Source organism: Panthera onca, chromosome D4 (assembly GCF_046562875.1).
Source record: "Panthera onca isolate mPanOnc1 chromosome D4, mPanOnc1 haplotype 2, whole genome shotgun sequence".
NCBI classification, from domain to species: Eukaryota; Metazoa; Chordata; class Mammalia; order Carnivora; family Felidae; genus Panthera; species Panthera onca.
This window is the reverse complement of record NC_138351.1, coordinates 81,995,252-82,018,526: the sequence shown is the minus strand read 5'-3', so window position 1 is coordinate 82,018,526 and position 23,275 is coordinate 81,995,252. Positions and strand designations below refer to the sequence as shown.

Sequence of the window (23,275 nt, the reverse complement as noted above, 5' to 3'; positions counted from 1 at the left end):
TGTGACACATGGGATAGCGTGCATAAACCCTGAAAACATTACCCTGAGTGAGATAACCCAGACTCAGAAGGACAAATACTGCATGATTCCACTTAATACGAGGTACCGAGATTGTCAAATTTATAGAAACACAAAGGAGAAGAGCCGTTACCAGGGGCTAACCGGGGGATCGGGAAATGGGAAGTTACTGTTTAATGGGTATAGACTTTTAGTTTTGTCAAACGATAAAGAGTTCTGGAGACTGTACAACAATGTAAATGTACTTAATACCACTGAACTATACATTTTTAAATAATGGTAAATTAAAAATAATTTTTTAATGTTTATTTTTGAGAGAGAGAGAGACAGAGACAGAGAGACAGAGTGTGAGAGGGGGAGGGGCAGAGGGAGGGAGACACAGAATCTGAAGCAGGCTCCAGGCTCCGAGCTGTCAGCACAGAGCCTGACGCGGGGCTCAAACTCACGAACGGTGAGATCACAGCCTGAGCCAAAGTCGGACACTTGACTACTGAGCTACCCAGGCGGCCCAGTAATGGTAAATTTGGATGTATATCTTACTACAATAAAAAAGTTTAAAAGAGTCCTAGCAGATTATTCTAAGAACAATGTGGAGTTCCAGGAGCCTGAGTGAGGCCCAGGAAACGTGACCAGATTTGTATTTTGTGTAGATAGTGATGTACAAACAAGATCTAAGCACATGGCAGAAGTCTACCCAGGAGTCTGTAGGCAGGCAGATGGAAAGCGGTGGACCCACCCTGGAACAGCTTCTTGGCTGGATGATGAAGACAGCAGCCTTTTCCGCTAGGGTCAGAGAGCCTCCCCACATAAGGCAGGGGTTTTGGCTGAGCTGGCAGGGTCACACTTTGTTTGTACATACTCCACCAGGCAGGTCTTCCAGTAACATCCTGGATGGGGGCCTTCCTGCAAAATTCCTTGAGCATGAACAATAAGCACAGGGCATGCCCTGATGGTAACTCACACAGCAGAGAATCACCCGGATTGAAATGATACTTCCTATTGTTTCAGCGAGAACTGGACACATGTACAAAGCTATCCACCAGGTGTGTATTAGAGGAAGCTGTGCTCAGCGTGGGCAGTTACAGTAAAACCCAGTTATGATATGTCAGACACTAGACTTCGCAAGGCTCACTGGTTACTTACAGGGGTCTTTAAAAGGTGGGGAAAACATGCTTTAAAGCCAAGAAGACCTCGAATTGGAATCCTCACTCTGCTGCTTGTCAGCCTCAGAACTGTCAGCATGCTGTTCAACATCTCCAAACACTCTCCGCGTGTGAAGCGGGAGGAAGAATGTTACTACGGGGGCAGAAGCAAGGATTAAATGAAATGGTGGTGGCAAGGGCCTGGCTCACGGCTAGCGGGTGCACCATAGGCACTCACTGCGGGGTGGCTGCATTCTTACTCTTACCACAGGCTCTCCAGGGCTTGGGGATACTAACAGGACATGAATCGTGAGGGAGAAAACCGTCAAAAGGATTTAGCAGCTTAAGCGGAGAGGGAAAGAATGGGAACAGAGGAGAGCAGGCGGTGGGAGGTGGGAGTTGGGCTCCAGCAGCTGTGGGGGTCGGGCTGAGGGGGAAGGAAGCTGCACATCCAAGGAACAGCCCATCAAAACACATCTCTGACAGCTCCACCGAGAGAAACCTCACCACCGCCTCACCGGCTTCTGGGAGCCCCCTCCCCCCCAGTAGGGGCATCAGCCCGCAATCAGCTGCGGACACACGCCCGACTTTATTGTTTGCCGGTGGGCGCTGCCCGATGCCTTGGGGCCACCGGCCCTGAAGGAAATGTTTTTGTTTGTGTAGCCCAGCCAGACTTCCTATGCTTCTAGGTATACAACTTCCCCATCCCCTCTTGCCTCACCCCCACCACTGCCAGCTCGCCAGCCTGTTTCACATACACTGATGTCTCCTAAGGACATCAGGTGTCCTTTCAGCCCAAAGGAAATCGTACGCGCACTTTGGAGGGACTTCTACCACCAGCGGTAACTTCAGTTCTCTCTGGGGACACAACTGGCCACCTGCTTTCAGACAACCGTCCCGTGCCTCTTAAAGGCCTGGCTGACCCAGACATACTGTGCTGAGATACAGCCCAGCAGGATGGAAAGAGAAAGGAGGTGAGGTCGGGGGCCACGTCTCCACATTCTCAGCAGAGTGACCGTGATTAAGTCCGCTGACTTCTTCCTGTCACCCCAGCAGGATGGAAACCCAAGTTACATGCAGGTAGAGAAAGAACACGGGTCTGGTGGTAAAGGCAGACTTGATTTCCAATCCCAGCCCCGCCACTTACAAGCTGGGTAACTGTGTACACGTAACTTGTCCTCTCTGAACTGAGAAGATGCCCAGTGGGCACACAGGAGAGCAGTCCCTAAAGCCCGACTGCTGGGGTTGGAGGCTCAGATCCATCACATCTTAGCTGCACGGCCCTGGGCAAGTCATTCTACCTCTTTGCCTCAGTTTTCCCATCTGTCAAATGCGTGTAATACCATTAACTTAATGAGATTGTTGTGAGGATTAGAAGAGCTCATAAACATGCTGGTACACGGCGACGTGCTCAATAAACACTATCTGTTCATATTTCCTCAACTGTCAAATGAAGGGGGAGTAATAAAAATGTTACCTTTCTTCCACAGTGAGTGTTAGGAGCAAACGAGAGAGGATGGTTAAAGAATGCTGACTGTGTAGGTATTAACTACTTAAAAGCTATTGATAATATCAGTGATAAAAATAATGGTGATGTCTCCTACTGAGCGAGTGCACAGCACAGGGGGTCAAGCCCTGGCTCAGAGAAAGACTGCCTGCTTTTCCACTTACTGTGTGACACTGGCCCCAAAGAGCTCCATTCCCCTATGACTCAGGTTCTTCATCTGTACAAGAGGGATAATAATATACCTACCTCAAAAGACTGTTAGGAATATATTAGCTGATACGAGTAGCATCTGGAATAGCAGCGGGCATACAGCAAGTGCTCATATTCATTTAATCCCATTATTCCATAAACACTGATGGCATTTTTGCATACTTACTACACACTAAGCCCTGTTTCGGGGCTAGGGATACAGCTGACAGAGCTCTTCCTGTCCACATTCTAGTGAAGGAGAGAGAGAAATAATAAATCCATAAAATGAAACAGAAGAGCTATAACGAAAATAAAGCACGATAGTGAGATAAGGAAGAACCTTATTATTATCACACTTGCGTTCGCCTACACATGACTCGGATGGTACCTGCTCCCCTTCAGTAAAAATAATGATAACTAACATTTGCAGAGCTCTTTCCCTGTGCCAGCCTCTGAGCTGATACGCTCTCCACGCATTAGCTCCATAAATCCTCACAACGCTCTTATGACACACTGGCACTACTACCTGCATTTCACAGATAAGAAAAGGGAGGCTCAGCCAGATCAAGTAACCTGCCCAAGGCCACTCAGCAAGTTCCTGGTAGACCCGGGATCCGAGCCCAGTGCAGATGGCCCTTGCATTCTTTGCTGGTGCCAGACAAATCGAAGCAGCTATTCTTACTGGTGGAAGTGATGGGAACAGCACTGCTCTCACGTTAAGGCCTGCTTAGCTATACAGTTCATTACTATTGCTCCGGCTCCCCTATAAGTCCAAGTGCAGCGGGAAGAAAGGAGAAAGGGAATCCAGAGAGGACCGCGATGGAAAAGTGATCGGACCTCAGCAGTCAATTGTCATGTTCTGTAACAGGGGCAGGACATGAAGGGGAGAGGCCAGAGGAGGGGCAGGGAGAAGAGGAGCCCGTCCTTTGGGGTGCAGCTGTTACACAGGTGTCGGTGGCACTTTCTCCTCAGTCCATGCTCCACTCAATTCCAGATTGCACTTTCTTATGTGTTTCAACCAGAACTTATGTGCTGGGAGCGAGGCCCGTTTCACACACGTGGATCCCGAAATAGCAGGAGGCGAGCCTAACAAGCTGCAGGCCGGGTAGGAAGCAACGCCATAGAGGAGAAGGCGGGCACCCTAACACCGCACGGAGGGCCCTGCAGGACTGGAAGGCACAGAGAAACAATGTGCCGGATGGAACTCATCCAGCACAATGAGTGGCCCTGAGAAAGCAGCGATGGCAAGCAGGCGGTGGGAAGAAAGGGGAAGGAAAAGCAGCTGTAGTTGCTCAAACGCAGTCTGTGGCCGCCCCAGCCCAAATGAGGTCATTAGGCATTCTTCGCTCACCTTTTTTTCCCTTTCAAGACTGCTAAAGGTCCGTACGTGTGTGGGTTGTGTAAGAAAAGGGTATTTCCTGGAATGTATACATCATACACACTTCTCCGGTACAAGAGCCACTAGGCGATACGGCAGCTAGACAAGGAGGCCACAGAGCAGGAAGACAGGTTCCACGCTGGCAGCCTGACAAGCAAGACGACAGTGTGGCGAGAACATAGGCTTTGGAAGCAGACAGATTCGATCTGAATAATGACTCCTCCACTTACTAATCTGTGACCCCAAATGAATTAAACTTTCTGATGCCCCAGGATTACATCTGTATCACACCCATCTCAAAAGGGTATTTCTCTGCAACAGTGAGATCACCGTGAAAAAAGCAAATACTCAATTTCATTTATGTTAACTTAAATACGTGTGTGTGTGTGTGTGTGTGTGTGTGTGTGTAGGTGGGTACACACCTCTTTTATAATTTGGAAGGATATACATTAAACTTACCAATAGTTACTTTATGGAAGAACATTTGGGGGACCACAAGAGAACGTTTTATTTTTCTGTAGGATTTGAGTTTTTACAATAAATGGGTACCATTTTTGCGATTAAGAGAGATGAGGGGTGCCTAGGTGGCTCAGTCAGTTGAACATCCAACTCTTGATATCAGCTCAAGCCACGATGCCAGGATCGTGGGATCAAGCCCCGCACTGGGCTCCACGCTGAGTGTAGAGCCTGCTTATGACTCTCTCTCTCTCTCTCTCTCTCTCTCTCCCTCTCACCCTTTCCCCCACTCATGCTCACTCTCTTTCTAAAAAAAAAGAAACAAAGGGAGATGAAAATCATACACCTAAAAGTCTAGTATCCAGAATATATGAAGAACTCTTACAACCCAATAAAAGGACAAACCACTCAACTTAAAGACAGGTAGAGAACTTCAGCAGACATTTTTCTAAAGATACAGAAATGCCAAACAAGCACATGAAAAGACACTCAACACCAGCAGTCATTACGGAAATACAAATCAAAACTACAATGAGATACCACTTCATACCCATCGGGATGGTGGTAATAATAATAAAAATGAACTAAAACAACAAGTGTTGGCAAGGAGATGGAGAAACCGGAGCCCTCACACATTACTGGTGGGAATGTAACATGTGCAGCCCCTGTGGAGAAGTTTGGCAGATCCTCAAAAAGTTAAACAGAGCTGTCATATGACCCAGCAACTCCACTCTTACGTATACACTCACGAGAACTGAAAGTATGTTTATACAAAAGTTTGTGCAATGATGCTCACGCAGCACATTATTCATAACAGCTCAAAAGTTCATCAACTTACGAATGGATAAATAAAATGTCCATACAATGGAATATTATTTGGCACTAAAAAGAATGAAGTACTTATACATGCTAGAACATGGATGAACCCTGAAAACATTATGCTAAGTGAAAAGAGCCAGTCACCAAACACCACATAATGTGTAATTCCATTTTTATGAAATGCTCAGAACAGGGAAATCTATAGACAGAAAGCAGATTAATGGTTGCCTACAGCAATCCCAAGTGGGGCGAGGGGATTGGGTAAAGCTGGGAGTGACTGCTAGTGGGTACAAAGTCTCTTTTTGATGTAAAATGTCCTAAAATTGATTGTGGTGAATGTTGTACAACTCTCTGAATATACCAAAAACCACTGAATTGTACACTTTAAATGGGTGAATTATATCTCAATAAAGCAGTTAAGCAAGGTCACGTGCCTACTTGGTTCTTGTCACTGAACAGGGCTTGTCTCCTGGATGGAAAACGTAATGACGGTGGCACATGTTTCTTCACCTGGGGAATGGCAGTGATGATAGGGCTCCCCGTAACAGGTAACACGGAAGGTTCCTTAACAGCAGCTACCTTGATAGCGACAACTTAAAAACTAACATTCACCCTCGCTGACTTTCTTTCCTCTCTTCACGGGTGTCAGGCCTGCATCCATGGTCCAAAGGCTCTCCCCTCTAGTGCTGCTCCCCCTCCCCTTTATCCATCTCAGCAGTTTCTCCCAATAAATGTTCATAAAAGTAAATACGGCTATTATCCTATTCTACAGATGAGGACACTGAGACTTAGGGAACTGAAATAACTAGCATAAGCTCACAGAACTCTTTTTATTGGTTTTCTTTTCACAGTTCTTCTGACTATAAGCTTGGTTCCCCCAGCTTTCAATGCTGGCTCTCCCAGGCTGCACTACAGCTCCCCGCCCATGGTTAACTCAGCCTGGGGACCACCCTGCCTTACCTGGCTTGCTTTCCCTGGAAAAACCTGGCCATCGTTCATGAGAAACCATATGTCAGGATATGGTGGGGGAAAACTACTTGGGAAAGGGAATTCGGGCTAGGAGAACTGTAACTCAGGGCTTTTTACTGGTATCTGGTAAAATAGCCAGGTCTGATCCTGAGTAGACTTCTCCTCCGTGCTGTCACCTCAGAACAAATCTGGGGGAAGGGGCCTAGCCTGGGCATAAGGTCTATCACCCCTGACAATGCCCGAAGGGAAAGCAGAAGCCAACAATGGCAACTGTCTGGCTGTTGGGAGGCCCTGTGGAGCAGCTCAGTGGGCTGAGGGTGACAAGAGCCAAGGTCCCTCTGCTCACCAGAAACACAAAGCATATCCCACACCATAGGCAGGACTGGTCATCAGACTTTTTTATTTGGGATAGACGTCCTAGGAGGTTGTATTCGCCACAATTCACATTCAAAGAACAAACTGAATGCTCGTTAACAATCAAACTACAGTGTTCCCGAGTAACTGAAATTCCAAGATAATTACAACATAATGACTCCACTCCTCCCATCCCTAAAAATGGAGGATAGAAAAAAATGAACATGGCATTGGGGGTAGAAGTTGGTGAGGAAGAGGGTGAGAGTTAAGGACTAAAAGAGCAGTCAGTAAACAGAAGTCAAGTATCACTGGTTTTACTTCCAAATAATCAGAAAAAGACGGCTTCCAAGAACTCTTAACCAAGAGAATTTGATAAAGTCAAATAGTGTAAGATACAGCAATTAAAACTGATTAAGTACCTATGACATGCCAAGCCCCACACTAAGAGCAACCCACATAATATGCCATTACTCCTCACAACCATAAAAATCATTCCCATTTTACAGATAAGGAGGCTGAAGCTTCCAACAATTGAGCAATGGGCACATTCACCAGACTGCTGCTAGGCAATGACCACGTGACAGAGGGACTCCTTTAATAGGCAACCTGCTCAGGAATGCCCCTTCAGCCTAGGTGACTTTCTCAGGGGTGCTGTGTGAGTCTTCTCCCACCCAATCCCCCTCTCTTCCTTTCTTCACTGGCGGTAGACCTGTGCTCGGTGTCTCTCGCAGGCATTTCCTCCCATAAACCTCTTGCACATCTGATTCTGTCCTGGCGTCTGCTTCTCAGAGGACCCAAGCTGACAAAGCTAGAGTGACGCAACAGGGATTTGAACCCCAAAGCCTTTGTGCTTTCCTTTCTACGAAGACATTAAGTGATGGATAAATCAGGTCCTTAAATGCAGTGAATATTCTCAGACCTTCTCTCCCTGGACTTACCAGCCATGTTCAGCATAGCCGATGACTCCCTCCTCTTTAAAATACTTCGCTCTGTTGGGGCACCTGGGTGGCTCAGTTGGTTAAGCATCTGACTTCAGCTCAGGTCATGATCTCTTGGTTCGTGAGTTCTAGTCCCACGTCGGGCTCTGTGCTAACAGCTCAGAGCCTGGAGCCTGCTTCAGATTCTGCGTCTCCCTTCCTCTCTGCCCCTCCCCAGTTCACACTCTGTCTCTCTCTCTGTCTCAAAAATAAGTAAGCATTAAAAAAAATTTTTTTTAAACACTTTGCTCGGTTTCCTGGACTCCACGCCCTCCTGGTTTTCTGGCCACTTAGTCTCAGTCTCCTTTGCTGGTTTCTCCTCACTGCCTTGACCCATAAATCTTGAAAGTCAAGCATCAAGGCCATAGCCACCCAAACCCCTTCTCTTCATGATCTACGTTCCTGTCTAAAATAATCCCACCTCAGGGCACCTGGGTAGCTCAGTCAGTTAAGTGTCCAAATCTTGATTTCAGCTCAGGTCATAATGTCACGGTTCGTGGATCGAGCTCCGCATCAGGCTCTGATAGCACAGAGCCTGCTTGGGATTCTCTCTCTCTCTCTCTCTCTCTCTCTCTCTCTGTGCCCCTCCCGTGCTTGGGTGCACTCTCTGTCTTTCTCAAAATAAATAAATAAACCTAAAAAAAAAAAGTCACCTAATTTCACGGCCTCCTCTACAGGGTCATACTTCCCAGATTTCTCTCCCTGGTCCACATACCTGTCCTCTGAGCTCTAAACTCACAGATCAAACAGCCTACTTGACCTCCCCACGTAGGTATCTAATAGTATCCCAAGATAAACACAGACAAAACCTGCTCTTCCCTCGCACCCAATTTGCCCTCCCACAGTCTGCCCTGTCAGTGAGGAGTAATCCCATCCTTCCAGGTACTCAGGCCAAAACTCTTGGAGGCATATTTATATTTAGTCCTTTCTTTCTAAATCTACAACTAATCTGTTAGCAAATCCTGGCAGCTTTTTCTTTAAAATGTATCCAGAGGCAGACCACTTCTTACCAAGTCCACATTACTAAGCTAGTCCAGGCCATCATCATGCCTGGATTACTGCAATAGCCCCTAAATGAACCCTGCCTTCACCCTTGCCTTCCTACAGCAGAATTCTCAAAATAGCCACCATTACGATCCTTTGAAAACCTAATTCAGATCATGTCACTCCTAGCTGAAAACCCTCCATTGACTGACTTCCCGTTCCCTTCCAAGCAAAAGCTAAAATCCTCGAAATGATCTATAAAACTACAATGGTTAATTTTATGTGTCAATTTAACTAGGCCACAGGCTGCCCAGATATTTGGTCACACGTTATTCTGGATGTTTCTACAAGGGTGTTTTGGGATGAGTTTAACATTTAAATCAATAGACTGAGGAAAGCAGTTTGGGTCTGAGGACCCCTGGAGGGGTCACTTGGGGGAGCTGCAGACTGCTGTCTGGCCCTGAAATGTCCCCGTCTCTAAGAAGCTCAGCAATATGCAGCACACTGTTGCAAACAAGCACTCAGGCAATCAAGCAGCAGTAGCAACACTAAGGCTCCCCACGTTCTGTTCACTTGTTTCCCAATTCCAGCGCCCCTCCCTTCCCACTCCCAGTAGAACAGGAAGTACACCTTGAAGATCATTAGGACACTGTTAGTCAAAGAGAAAAACTTTCAACAACAAAGACATTCAACAACTGGGAACTAGTTAATGCTGTATGTAAAATGTAACCACTATGCATCCTTTAAAGAGTGAGGAAGAATTCTCACTCTTACTCATCAGAGAGTAATGACACATTGTTAAGTTAAAAAAACAAGGGCAGAACAGTATGTATAATTTGATCCCTTATCATTACAAGAAAAAGGAGGAGATATAGACATGTGTTTGAATCTGCACAGGAAAAAAAAAAATCTAGAAAATCAAGGTGCTAAGAGTGGTTCCCCATGGAGAACAGGATGGAGGTATTTTAATTTTTTCTTTAATTCCACTTAAAATTAAATCGATGCGGACATTGATGAAAAATAACAAAAGAGGAGGACAATCAAGGAAGAACACAGCCTCAGCAGGGAGTGAGTCAATCACACGTGCTTTTATCTCTTCAGTGAGTTCATGATTCCTTACAGGTTTCTTTCAAGGCAGACATGCAGTCAGTGCTCTCCACCAAGCAGCTTTGTTCTACTGTGTGTGGTTTTCTCCCTGAGATTTGATAGAACAATGAGCAAGGGAGTGTGTGTGTGTTTGCTTGTTTGTGTGGGGGCATAGTAAAGATCTGAATGGGGTAGGGGCAGAAATCTGGCCTGGTGCAAAAAGATCTGCTGCTCAAAACTTTTCAGAGTCCCTGATTAAGAAGTGAAAGAGTGATATTTCAGAGAGATGTGCCACCAGGAGACGAGAACAGGCAACGGCAGTTAAAATAGTGAGGCCTGAGTTCTAACCATGCTTCTGCCACTTAGCTTTATGACGGCAGGCGTTCACTTTCCATGAGCTTCCGTTGTCTTCCCAGTCAAATGGGCGTTAAGAATAGTCTCCTGGCCTCATGGGAGTGTAATGAGAACAAGAGGAAACTACAGAGCATTCAGCACGGCACCCTCAGGTGCTGCACCTGCAGAGCAGGTGGTTGATAAACAGCACCCATAGTTTGACTACATAGATAGGAAAGGAAAGTAGAAGAAATGATTTCAGTACACCTGATTAACAGGAATGGCCAAAGAATCTATCCAGTAGGCTGGCTTCTCTAAATCAAAGAATGCTGGCCAGAGAAGAAAACAAAAACTATATGCACTGCCAGTGGGGGCAGACACAGCCCAGCCTCAGGCTCCGCGGTACCGAACTGAGAAGAACCGCACGCAACCACACGGGGCTGGGTTCCCAGAGGCTGTGAAAGACGGCTCCAGGTCTGACCTGTTGTCGATTTAGGATTTATCTTCCCCCTAATTCCCAAAAGGATCAGAGGCAGATTCTAGTAAGAGTCAACATACTCAGTAGACTCATTTAAATAAGAATAAAAGAATCAGAGAAATATAATGAAGGCGAGGTACTAGCTGAGATCTGCTGCAACTGCAAATAAAACTTAGCGGTGGGCAGCCAGAGTTAAGACCAGAAAACTTGCAGACGGATCATTAGGCAGAGGAAGAGTCAAGATCATCAGGAAGGGCACATTTTCCTAGAACTAAACTTGAAATCTTGTAATCAGAAACTGATCCTAGGGATGTATGCCTCTGGTTCAATCTCACCTCCCAATCACCTCATGTAAGCTTAGTGTATTATTTTCCTCCTCACAGCTTTGCCAATTACCAGCTATCTGACCCGGAACCGATGCCTCACTTCTCTGAATCTGTTTCCTCGTCCTTAAAAGGGAATTATGTTCTGACCTATCTATGAAAGGGAGGAGAGGAACATTTGCTAGCATTCATTCACTGGGTGCCGGCCAAACAGCAAAATCTTTGTGTACGTTAACTCACTGAAATCTCCCAATAACCACACGCCAGCCCTGTAAATACTTTACAAGTAATCTCCCAGAGATTCAGAGAGGTGGGGACAGGTGCCATTGTCACACAGCTACAAAAGTGGATGAACTCAACTGCATGCTTCTGTGATACCAAGGCAGACTTTAAAAAGTGTCTCTCCCACTTAAAAAGCAGACTCTCCCACTTTCTCCATCTATGTCAAGCACCTAACAGGCCCTGGGACATAGTAGGTACTCAATATATTAGTTCCCTTCCTCATTTCTTCCCTTCTCAACTAGAATTATATATATCTAGAAAATTAAGTTTACTGAAATAATATCAGTATCTTATATTTACATAGTTTCTTTCCTCTAAGGAGATCATACGACCTAATCTATTTTCTCTACTAATCCCACCAAATCTCTACCTATCATTATGTATTATTTCACTTATTTTCCAAGTAAGGAACTAGCAGGCAGCAAGCTGCTAGGGTGACGTGCCCACAGTCATGTGGAAGTCACTGCCAAAACCAAATAAAAACCTTGGTCCTCTTCACGTCTAAATCAACCTTTATCCTCTCATGTGACACAGGCTCCATAATGAAGAACAGATCATTCATTTTTTATCTGGAAAACTACCAAACGTATAATTCAGTAAGGGGCCTCATGACCTTACCACCTTGTCAAAGGGAAGTAAGTGTATAAAAAATGAGGTTTGCAGGAGCAGACGGTTTTGGTCCGTCAACTTTCTCTTAGATTACTCCCATTAACCAACGTAAAATAATGTAAAATATAATGTAACAGATCCCCAAGTCTTTGGAAATTTAAGTAAAACTCACTGATCCTTCAAACTTACATACAATGCACAAGGGCAACCGTTAACTCCTGAGGGGCTGCAGAGGTACACATTATGTAAACTAGGTCTTTGAAAGAAGAATATGATACACAACCAGGCCACTCCAAGGAGAATCTAAGTGAGCAATGAGCATTCAGCAGCAGAAATTCACAGTATCACAGAATTTTAAAGTTCAGAGGGACCTGGCAGGCCAATGGGAACAATCTCTTCATCTGGTATATGAGGAAACTGAGGCTTATGGAGGTTACGTGGCTTTTCCAAGATTTTGCAGACAAAAGAACAAGAACTAAAAAATAGGGGCACCTGGGTGGCTCAGTCGGCTAAGCGTCCGACTTCAGCTCAGGTCATGATCTCGTGGTTTGTGGGTTCAAGCCCCATGTGGGGCTCTGTGCCCAGAGCCCAGACCCTGGAGCCTTAGATTCTGTGTCTCCCTCTCTCTCTGCCCCTCCCCTGCTTGCACTCTGTCTCTTTTTCGGTCTCAAAAATAAACATTAAAAAAAATTTTTTAAAAGAACTAAAAAATAAACCTGCTGACTGTTATCTATTCCACTTGCAAGTCTTACTTACATCTGCTGTCCATGAGTACACATAGCACTTTCCAGAATAACCCACCTATAAAGACAGTGCAGGATAAAGAGCACGTACTCTAGTAACAGAGAAATAGGATTCGAATCCTGACTGCCACTTACTGACCATATGATCTTGGCAAGTCCCTTAATTTCTTTGAATTTCAATTTTTCATCCATAAACTGTGGGTAATAGTATATTCCATGGATAAGCTGCAGATGATATAAAGAAGGGGCCTGGCCACAGCCTGTGAGCTCCATGAAGACAAACACCAGGTTTGTACATCCCTAGCCTCCAGCACAGAGCCTTTACGTTTGTAAAAACTGGCTGAGCAAAATTAATGAACTAACCAAGCAAACAGGTTCTGGACTTGAACCCAGGTCTACTTGGTTCTTAAACACTAGGTCATATTGCTCCCGATTCACATGATTTCAAAGCACAGTGTTAATTCTGACTTACAGAATACGAGAACACAATGAAATAAAACAGCCATTTTCTGGTCCTAAAGCAGAAAAAAAGTTCAGTGGGGAAAGTTCCTGGACTCTCAGTGTCGGGATTGGTTCTTATTGCTACAATAAGCTTATTGTGCTTATTGGTTCTTAAAGCACATCATGAGGCTTTAGAATCAATTAAGGCTAGGCTTGGGTCCCAGCTTTAGCATAAGCTGAGTGATCTCAGACATATTACTTTACCTCTCTGAGCCTAAATTTCCATACCCAGAATAAACGTACTTCACAGGACTGTGTGAGAAGTGAGGCAATATATGTGAAGAAATACAACGTGATGTGTGGCACAAAAAGACGCTATTTCCCTTCTAGTTACTTGGAGGCTTCATTCATTCACTTCACCTAGGTCTCTGCTCAAACGTCACTTCCTTCTGAACCTTCCTATCTACAATAAAAACCTCAATCCTCTATCCCCTTACCCTGCTATTCTTTTTCATAGTCCTCATCCTCACTTGATATTACATCATGGGTTTGTCAGCCTTTCTGTTTACTGTACCTACTCGACTATAAGGTAAGCCCAGGAGGACAGCAGCTTCTTCTTGTTTATTTTGTTTACTGCTGTATCTCAACCACCAGGAAAGTGCCTGACATGCAGTTAGTGTTTAATAAATATTTGTTGAATGACTAAATGAATTAATTCAACACTCACTTGGGACCTGCTGTCCAAGAGGCATCACGTAGGAAGAAGGACTTACAGATAAGTAAGAAATGAGATTATAGGAGAAACTACCGTGCCTGCTCTGGAATCTGCAAAGATTTCGAACTCACCTGGACCCTCACAGTTGCCTCCTGACTATTCTTTGTGTCTACTCTGCCCCCCTATGTTCCATTTGTTAATCAGCAGCCAAAAAGACCCCCAAAAAGTCAACATTGGATCAGATTTCTCTGCTTAAGCCCCTCTAGTGGCTTCCCATTCCAATTAGAGTAAAGCCCAAACTCCTTACCATGGCCTGAGAAGCCTACCTTCCATTCCCTCTCCCTCCCTCCTTGACTTTCAGGCACACTGGCTTTCTGCCTCTCAAACATGCCAAAGTCTTGTTATTTCTTTTTTAATTTAAAAATAAACATACATTTTTGTTCATTCAAAACCCTAAGTTCTATTTATATAATCAACAATATTCTGTTCTAATGCCTAAATTTTTCAACAAGCAAGGACTAATGTAAAAAATAACTCTTCAATGGACACGAGTGTCGAGGTCTTTTGTGCTGGCTGCTCAGTCTGCCTGGAAAGCCCCTCCCCCGGCCTGGCTCTTCCTCCCCATTCAGTTCAGCAAAAACGTTACCTCCTTAAGGAGCTCTCCCAGGCTAAGTTGTCCCTCTACCATCACCTTCATCAAGTCGCTCTATGGGGTCCCACCGCCATTACTTTCCCCACAGCATTTCACTATCTGGGATGACTTTACTATTTATGTGTCCCACCTTCCCAGCCTGGAATGTTCCCAGCCTGGAACGGAGACAAGGACTTTGCCAGGTTCACTGCTGCATCTTCAGCCCCTAGCATGTAGTAGGCATGCAGGAAATATTTCTGAATCGGTAAAAAGGATCCCAAAGGATGCTGGAGTTTGCCAGGGTAAGAGTACAGGTAAAATATGCTACGGGCCTGGGGCGCCTGGGTGGCTCAGTCGGTTAAGCGTCCGACTTCGGCTCAGGTCGTGATCTCGTGGTCCGTGAGTTCAAGCCCCACGTCAGGCTCTGTGCTGACTGCTCAGAGCCTGGAGCCTGTTTCGGATTCTGTGTCTCCCTCTCTCTCTGACCCTCCCCCATTCATGCTCTGTCTCTCTCTGTCTCAAAAATAAATAAACGTTAAAAAAAAAAAATTAAAAAAAAAAAAATATGCTACGGGGCTAACAGTATCTTGGCCTGTTGGTTTCCTTCCGAGGACAACTGCCCCACTGCATCAGATGATGTGAATTTTAACCAAACTTACTTGGGAATGGGCACCCGAATTAGCGTCCCTTCCACTTCTGGGTTCAGATTCATTCCACTTTCTCTTATAGCCTTGATAGCTGCAGCTGTACACTGAAAACCAGATCAAAAGGTAAACAGAATTAGTAAATAATTATTACCAGATGCAAGCCCTCTGTCGATAACTGGCAACCCATCTTGGCAGAACATGGAAACATTTAGTTCTGTTACCAGTAAGATCAGGAAGTTACATTGGTGTAGAGTGCTTTGATCAAGCTGAATAGCAAACTACGTCCACTCCTGGTACCAGTGTACTGCGGGAGGGAAGAAAAGCAAAGAGGAGGAAAAAATAAAAAGAAAACAGCTCTACTTCTTTGAAAAGATTTCAACGGTTTGAGGCAACACAGATCAAAACCACAATAAATCCTCAAGGGAGGGGGGCTGGTCTGTACAAAGATTGGTGTAAGGACAGATGAAAGATTTTATACATTAAAAATTCCAGTTGACATTTTACACTCAAAATATACCAGTGCCGATTTGGAATGAGTAAATAAATTTAACTCCTTCGCATCTACACTCACACCGACCTCACTCGTGTTTTGGCTTGAGCAGTGAGTGTCTGCTGGTCTGTGCTCCAGGAAAGGCAGTATGGTACACCAGTCAAAAGCCTGGGCTTTGGAGCCAGAAAGATCTCAGCCCAAATCCTTGCTCTGCCAACCATGTGACCCTGGGCAACAATCTCGACCTGAGGTCTCCACGTTGTAATCTGAGAGCACACGGTACCTGTATCTCCCGGAGGAGTAAATGAGGTAACACGAACGATGCATCTTGTTCTGTGCCTGGCACACAGTAACACCCAGGCAAGGGGTGTTATCATCTAAACTTATTCTATAAAGGTAAGAATGCGCAAATCCTGCAAACAAGGCTGAGCTGATGTCATCAGTCAGCTGACGCACTGTTGTCCCGTGTGACATCCTTCAGGGTCTTCTCTGATACAGCCTTGCTCTCTACTGTGCCAGGCGGCACAAGGTATATGGATTTCCCAACGTGCTTCACTTCACCTCAAGCAATGTAACTATACCTGCCACGAAATTCTAAAGGACAAGATAAAGCAGTGTGGATGGAAGACACTTTTCATTGGCACGGCAATGTGGAATTCAAGAAAAGAAGGCCTCCGACATTTTCAAAGACTTTTAGGTTTGGCCACAGCTGGTGTACTTCACTTGGATTCACAGGGACAATTGTTGGCCCTGAGTTCCTCCCTAGACTTTGTGGTTTAATGAATGGGGTTTGTTGCACTCCTGTTTTGTTTTGGTTTTTGAGGGAGTGCCTAAAAAGCTTATCCATTTCATCTTGACATGACCTTAATTCTACAAGGACCTAAGGTACTGCCATAAGGTCAAAAAAGACAAACTGCAAGTCCACATGCAGAAGAATCATCCCTTTGGGAGGCTGTCACAGAATGGAACACAGTGTGACCATTGCTTCAAACAGTAAATTCTTCAAACGGTACTCCTGACCACCACAGACTGTTGGAGCTAGCGGGGATCTCTGACGTAATGTAGTTCAGTCCCTTCCTATGTACACAGGGACCCTACACACATATCCGGTCTTCCCTGAGAGCCAAGGGCGGTGGAATGAGGATCTTGCCCACCATACTTCTGGTTACCGGCAGAGTCGGGAGGAGATCTCAGGTGCCTCAACCCTCTATCCAATGACGTTACCTTGTATTTCCTTCCAATGTATTCAGTAATCATAGCATGTGGAATTTAACTTTTTTAAAATAGACAAAAATAATGTGGAATTGGTCTGGTATATAAAGGGAATGGTGAAGGTACGTAAAAGAGATGGATAAAGAAATGAAATTTTCCTCCGCCAAGAGGGCTGCCATTTTCCTTAATAAAATGAATCATTTCTAAAGTTAGCAATAAAGGGAGAACCTCCACTTTGAAGAAGTGGCCTGATCTCAAGTCTCTAAATCCTCCTCTCCTGAAGCTTCTGAATGACAGAGAACTCAACTGTAGCATCTCACCGCCACCAACTCCCTTCACCGTCTGCCCCAGTCTTTCCAGACAACTTTCCCCCAGAGGCATGGGAACACCCACTGCGGCTTCCAAGCTGGGCAGAACTATCCCTCAATATGTATATCCTTCCAGTAGAATTACAGTGCTGGGTACATGGAAAGTGCTCAGTAAATGCATGTTGAATGAGTGGATTAATGAACTGGCTTCTAGGTCAGTTCTTCTAAAATATTCTCAACATGTATATTTTCATTTGATATGGTAGGATACAGAAACTCAGGGAATTACAGTTATTTTCCCAAAACGACTTCTGAAACTCATTGTTCAGACAAAAAGGCACGTATTTCTATTGCATTTCCATCTCAGGCTGTATCCCCTTACTGAAGGGATGCTAATCAGCACCTCAGGACAAATAGGCTATTCTCAAACAGCAACACTGACCAACTAGTTGGAGCTGCTTGGAGTACTGTGTCAAGAAAGCTCATAGACTCCATCTAGGGTCAGGCAAGAAAGAGTGCCATAACCAATTAGCAATGTCTGCTATTGTGATTCTTAAGCTAATCTATGTTAAAGGATAAAAATGACAAAATTTTCTTGGACAGGCGAACAAGCACTTTGACAATCTGGGTTCAAGTCAACTTTGCTGGGGCCATTTTAATTAGTGGCCCTCCATTTTCTTTATATCCCAATGAGTCCCTAGAATGTAAGGTCTATGAAGGCAGGAACCCTGTCTGTCTTAATCATCGACAAATTCCCAACACCTCAAAGAGAACCTAATAACTCACAGAAACTCAGTAAATATTTGTGGGGGGTTTTATTTTTGTTTCCTAGTTTGTTGAATTAATGCAGGAATGGCAAAAGCACAGGCTTTAGTGTCAGACCTGTGCTCAAATCTTGACTCTATCATAACAGTGTGAACCTGGGGAAGATATTTTACTTCTCTGAGCCTCATCTATAAAATGGAATAAATACTGCTTCATTTTAGAAAGTACCTGTGTTGATCACTAAACAAAATATGAGAAAGCAAAGCCTGGCAACACAGCAGACACGCAGTACACATTAGCTTTCTTCCTTCCACAAGAGCAATCGTGGAGGCTGTGGAATTTTTTTTTTTTTTTCATTTGCCTTGTTCAAATCAAGCTGTGGTTTTTTACTCCCTTCTTTTCTTTCCCATCATTAACTCTAGCTGCAGGCAAGTTTATGGAAGGCAGCAACTGTGTGTATCATTCATCAAGCAGGACACGTGTTAAACAAATGCAACACAGTGTTCTGTCTGCAGTGCGTTTGAAAAGATTATGCATGTAAATCTGCATCGTGTCACTACGCCACGACACAGAAATGCTCAGGTTTGGAAAGAAAGCCAACCGCATGTGAGACATAAAGGAATTACATAAACACAGAGGGGATTAGCTCAGCATTTTGAAGCTATGAACCTGGGTAGTCTATGGACAGTTTCTAAACTAGAGGAAGGAAATGTTTAGTTAGAGCTATTTGTTTAATATATGCACCAGATGAGATAAAGGAATTCAAAAGACAATGTAAGTCACACTTCCTCACTCTGTCCTTGCAAAGAACCTCTCTACTGAGATGATTATGAAGATTTTTCTTTTCAAAACTCACAGAATTTCAACTTAGGAAGATGGCAGAGATACTTTGGTAAAAAAATGAAGATATACTCCAACTTCCTAAGAAAAAATTAAGCTGTTAATACCTCCTCCTGCCTCATAAGATGCTCTGGTGGCCAATCAGGTGCTTCTTCTGTGAATGCCATTTGCTATTTAATAACAGAAGTGGCTGGCTCTGAAAAGCAATCTGCCTGATGAGGTCTTCAAGCTGTGTAATTAGGAGGCTATTCCCTAAATTGGCCCACGGTGCCTATGGGATCAGATGAACAAGGCAGAAGGCCTCAGCCATTTAGAGGGAGCCAGCATGGGAAAGAGTTGACAATTCTCTTTTCATCCATTTCTCTGCTTCTCAGTGACACCAGGAAAGAGTGCCTTCCTTCCATCAATCTAACAACAAGTATTCATCCACTTGAGGAAAATCTACTGAGTGCTTCCGTGTGCCAGGCAGCGTGAGGGGTGCTGGACGCAAGGAACAAGTTAGATACAATTTCTACCTTCCAAGCTTACAATCTAATGGAAAGGAGATGGAAAATAAAGATGGAAATAAATGTGTAACTGTTAATGAGAAGTGTGATGAAGAAAAAGAACGTGCTATGTAAGAGAGGCCAGTGTGGATGAATAATTGAGATTGAGCAGATTAGGGAAGGTGTCCCTGAAAAAGTGACATTTAGGCTATGATCCAAAGTAGGAGTAACAATTAGACATGCAAGAGTGTTCCAAGCAAAGGCAACAGCATATGCGTAACTCCTGGGGATGCAAAGGTATGGCGCATTTGAGGAACTGAAAGGCCAGTGTGCCTAGACCGGTGTACAGGGATGACAGTGGCATTAGACTGCAGAGATTAGAGGCAGACTAGGGCCATATCAGAAGGCAAAGCCTTTTTTTTTTTTTTTAATGTTATTTATTTTTGAGAGAGAGAAAGAGAGACAGAGCACGAGCGGGGTAGGGGCAGAGAGAGAGGAAGACACAGAATCCGAAGCACGTTCCAGGCTCTGAGCTGTCAGCCCAGAGCCTGACGTGGGGCTTGAACTCACGGACTGTGAGATCATGACCTGAGCTGAAGTTGGACACTTAACCGACCGAGCCACCCAGGTGCCCCCATAAGGCAAAGCCTTCTAGGCCAAAATAACTTTTTTCCAAAAGACTACGGAGCCACTGATAAATTTAAAGCATGGGAATGATATAATCCAATACATATTTTTAAAAGTCCACTCTGGCTGCAGTATGGAAAACAGAACAGCCCCACACAAGTGTGCCTGGCACATTAGCTACAGCAGCCTTCTGATTTGAAACAGTTTGTTCACAGCAAGGGATTTCCCTCCTCATGTCTCTAACCCAGTTTGTCAAATCCAACAGGTTCCACTTTGGTCTTTGGGAGAGAAGTATTGATAGAGACCATCGGAACAGGAAGAGACTTCAGATTCCTCTACCCCATGTTAACAGATGATAAAATGGAGGTCAAACAGTAGAGATGGGACCGGGTCCCAGGTTCCCCAGGACTCCCAGTCCAGGTCAATTCCCAATCCACTGGAACAATAAGGAAAAGCCCATTTGTCTTCCTCAACTAGACTTAAAATCATAGCCTCAAGGCTGTGATGATCTAATGCAATCCACCTTCCAGCCCTGGAGGCTCTGTGCTCTGTCCAATTCTGCAATGGACCAGTTTGAAAGGAATATGAATTCCTGAAGGTCTGCTCCCAATACTAATGCAAAGGTCACAAACTGGGGGCCCATAGCCCAAATCTGGCCCATTAATACACTTTGTCTCACAGTCTTTAAAAAAAAAAAAAAGTGAATTTGTTACCAACATTTAGGAAAGATCTTATATAAAAATGTGAGTTACTGGCTTATTCTAGAAATAAAAACCTTAGCGTCTGATAACACTGATTACCAGGTTTAACTTCTGCCTGGCAATGATCAGCAGGAGCTGGGCAGAGGCTGCTCCCTTCAGACCGGGTGCAGGCTCTCCCGCTTACCCCAGCCCCTTCCATTTGGCTTAGCGCCAATCACTGTATCGCCACTATTATGTTCCTTAGATGGAGCCAGTTTCAGTATTCAAGTTACTTGCCTGGCCTTTTAGTGCTTGAGTTTAACAAAAAAGGAATTTTGAAACAAGAAGAGAGTTTTTCCTTATCATTAAGTTCCCTTTATTGTGCCTTCTCTCTTGTTCCATCCCAAGCTGGAGGGACTACTTCTTCCTGACTTGACCTAGCCTCCTCCATTCCAAAAGAGATCACGAAGAGGTCCCTTTGGCAAAAGCCACCTTACCTCTGGGAAGCTGGCCATATTCACCAAAATCAGCTGTGGAGACTTCATGGAGATCTGGCCAATCTGGTTTAAAGCAAGCTTCCCATCAGCAGTTACCACAGTGATATGATCAAGGGATCCTAAAAGAAAAGTCACAGAGTCTTAGAACTCAGATAGACCTTAACAGCCCCACATCTAAGTCCCTACCTAATTCAGATTCAACTAATATTCAGTGATCCCTCATCAATGTGGCAAGACTGTTCAAGGGGCTGTCACAGGAGCAGCAGTGTCACATGCCAGAAAGGGCTCTGAAGTGTTGTCAGAACTAGGACTTCCCTACCGTCAACCAGGGTGGCCAATCATAAATGGCTCATTCTGAGACACAAAGAAAAAGTGGGGGAGGGGTCCTCTTAGGCAAACTGGGAATTGTCCCAGCATACCATTGTAAGAATAATGCAGTGCAGTACTTTATTAAGACCCCAAGATCTGATGTGAAGTATTCAACCAGATTCAATGTCATCACAGGAGAGGAGGTTGTTGACAACACTGGCTTCAATCTGGAAAAGTCCAGGAGGTATAATGGTAAAAATCTCCACAATTCTGAAGACCAATGACCTGGGTTCAAATACCAGCTCTGCCCCCTCCTGATTATGTGACCCTAGGCAAATCCCCTAAACCTTTAGACACCTGTTTCCTGATCTCTGTAAATGGGGCATACAAATTGTACCTACCTCATCGGGTTGTTATGAAAGTCTCTGGAAGGCACTTGCAACTGGCATATACGAGTGCCCAGTAAATGTTAACCGTTACTACTTCTTGACTTTCTCCTGTATTTTAACCAAGCTAAACTACTTACAATTTCTCTAATACAGTCTGCTCTTTCTTGCCTCAGGATTCTGAGCATATATTGTTCTTTCCATTGAGAATGTCCTTCTCTGCTCAGATAACTCCAGCTCATTTCTTTAACACTCAGCTATAATAGCCTCCAATCTCAGAAATCTTATCTGACCTTCTAGGCTGGATAACAAACCCCCTTATGAGCTCCCTAGGACCCCATGCACCCTTCTATAATGATGATAACCAGATTTGCTGAACACTTCCTATGCACAAGACACCATGCTAAATGCTCTCTATAATTTCTTTTGCTTTCGTTATCACAACTCTATGAGATAGTTCCACTATTTTACAGATGAGGAAACGGAGGACCAGACAGTAACTTGCCCAAGGTCACAACAGTTCTTAATAATGGAGCCTAAATTCAAACCCAGGTCTGGACAACTCTACAGCCAAGTTCTTCACCACTGTGCTTTGCTATCTGGTTTTATCCATGTTGGTTTACTTGTTGATCTCTTCACATTAGGCTCCAGGCTCTTGGAAGCTGGGAACAACGTCCTTTCTCTCTGTATCTACAGCACCTACTCAATCAGCACGGAATAAGTGCTCAATAATGTTTTGGTGAATACATCAGTGTACAGATGGATGGATGGATGAATGGAAGAGGGCAAGAACAAATACATGGATAAATTTGTATCTTAGACAACTATTAAAAGCAATCAACAGAAGACCATGGGGGAGGGGAAGGAAAAAAAAAAAAGTTAAGAGAGGGAGGGAGCCAAACCATAAGAAACTCTTAAAAACTGAGAACAAACTGAGGGTTGGTGGGGAGTGGGAGGGAGGGGGGGGTGATGGGCATTGAGGAGGGCACCTGTTGGGATGAGCACTGGGTGTTGTATGGAAACCAATCTGACAATGAATTTCATATTACAAAAATAATTTTTAAAAAAAGCAATCAACTACCTTGGAGATAGAAATTACTGGTAGACAGACAGAGGTGTGAAAGGAAAAGTGCCTGCTGGCTTAGATAGTAGTGAAAGAGGATATGGAAGAATATGGCACAGAAAAGACTGGCTAAGTTCAGTTTCACCCAGTCTCTTCATGGCCCCAAGTTCTAGAGAGAACGTTACACAAACATAACCCTGAAGAGAAGGAGGCAAAAAGGAAATACCAACGGGAGGCCTTTTGAAAATGGATCTTAACTCAGCCTTCCTGATTTGCCATAAGATCCTTTGCCACAGAAGTCGCAACATGGGCTTTTCAGTATGCAATTGTGGTGGTTCCCATTCCCTAAATCCATATCGACATAATGCATCAAATCCTTTTCCCTCAATCTGTCCCCAGCGAGAATCTCCCTCAGCCTCATTCCTGCCCCTCATTTTCACAGAGGTTAACATTTAACAAATTACACTCCCAACCCCTTTCCAGGCCCATCATCTTTTTAAGTTCAACAAGAGTGGAGCTTGCTGGCTAATTT

At 44.5% G+C, this 23,275-nt stretch overlaps 1 protein-coding gene across 11 annotated transcripts in view; it reads right to left on the bottom strand.

The window, feature by feature from the left end:
• MRRF (mitochondrial ribosome recycling factor) overlaps positions 1–23,275 on the bottom strand; it is a 59,779-nt gene that overhangs the window by 21,873 nt on the left and 14,631 nt on the right. For 9 of the 11 annotated variants that reach the window (XM_060608776.3, XM_060608774.3, XM_060608775.3 and 6 more), the window contains exons 4-5: positions 20,986–21,104; positions 15,094–15,185 (exon numbers count right to left, since the gene is read on the bottom strand). In XM_060608776.3, the coding sequence (XP_060464759.1) occupies positions 15,094–15,185; positions 20,986–21,104 (211 nt within the window). Of the gene's footprint in view, positions 1–337; positions 4,998–9,745; positions 9,989–15,093; positions 15,186–20,985; positions 21,105–23,275 lie in introns of those variants that run through there. The other 2 variants (XM_060608779.3, XM_060608781.3) reach the window with 2 other exon arrangements.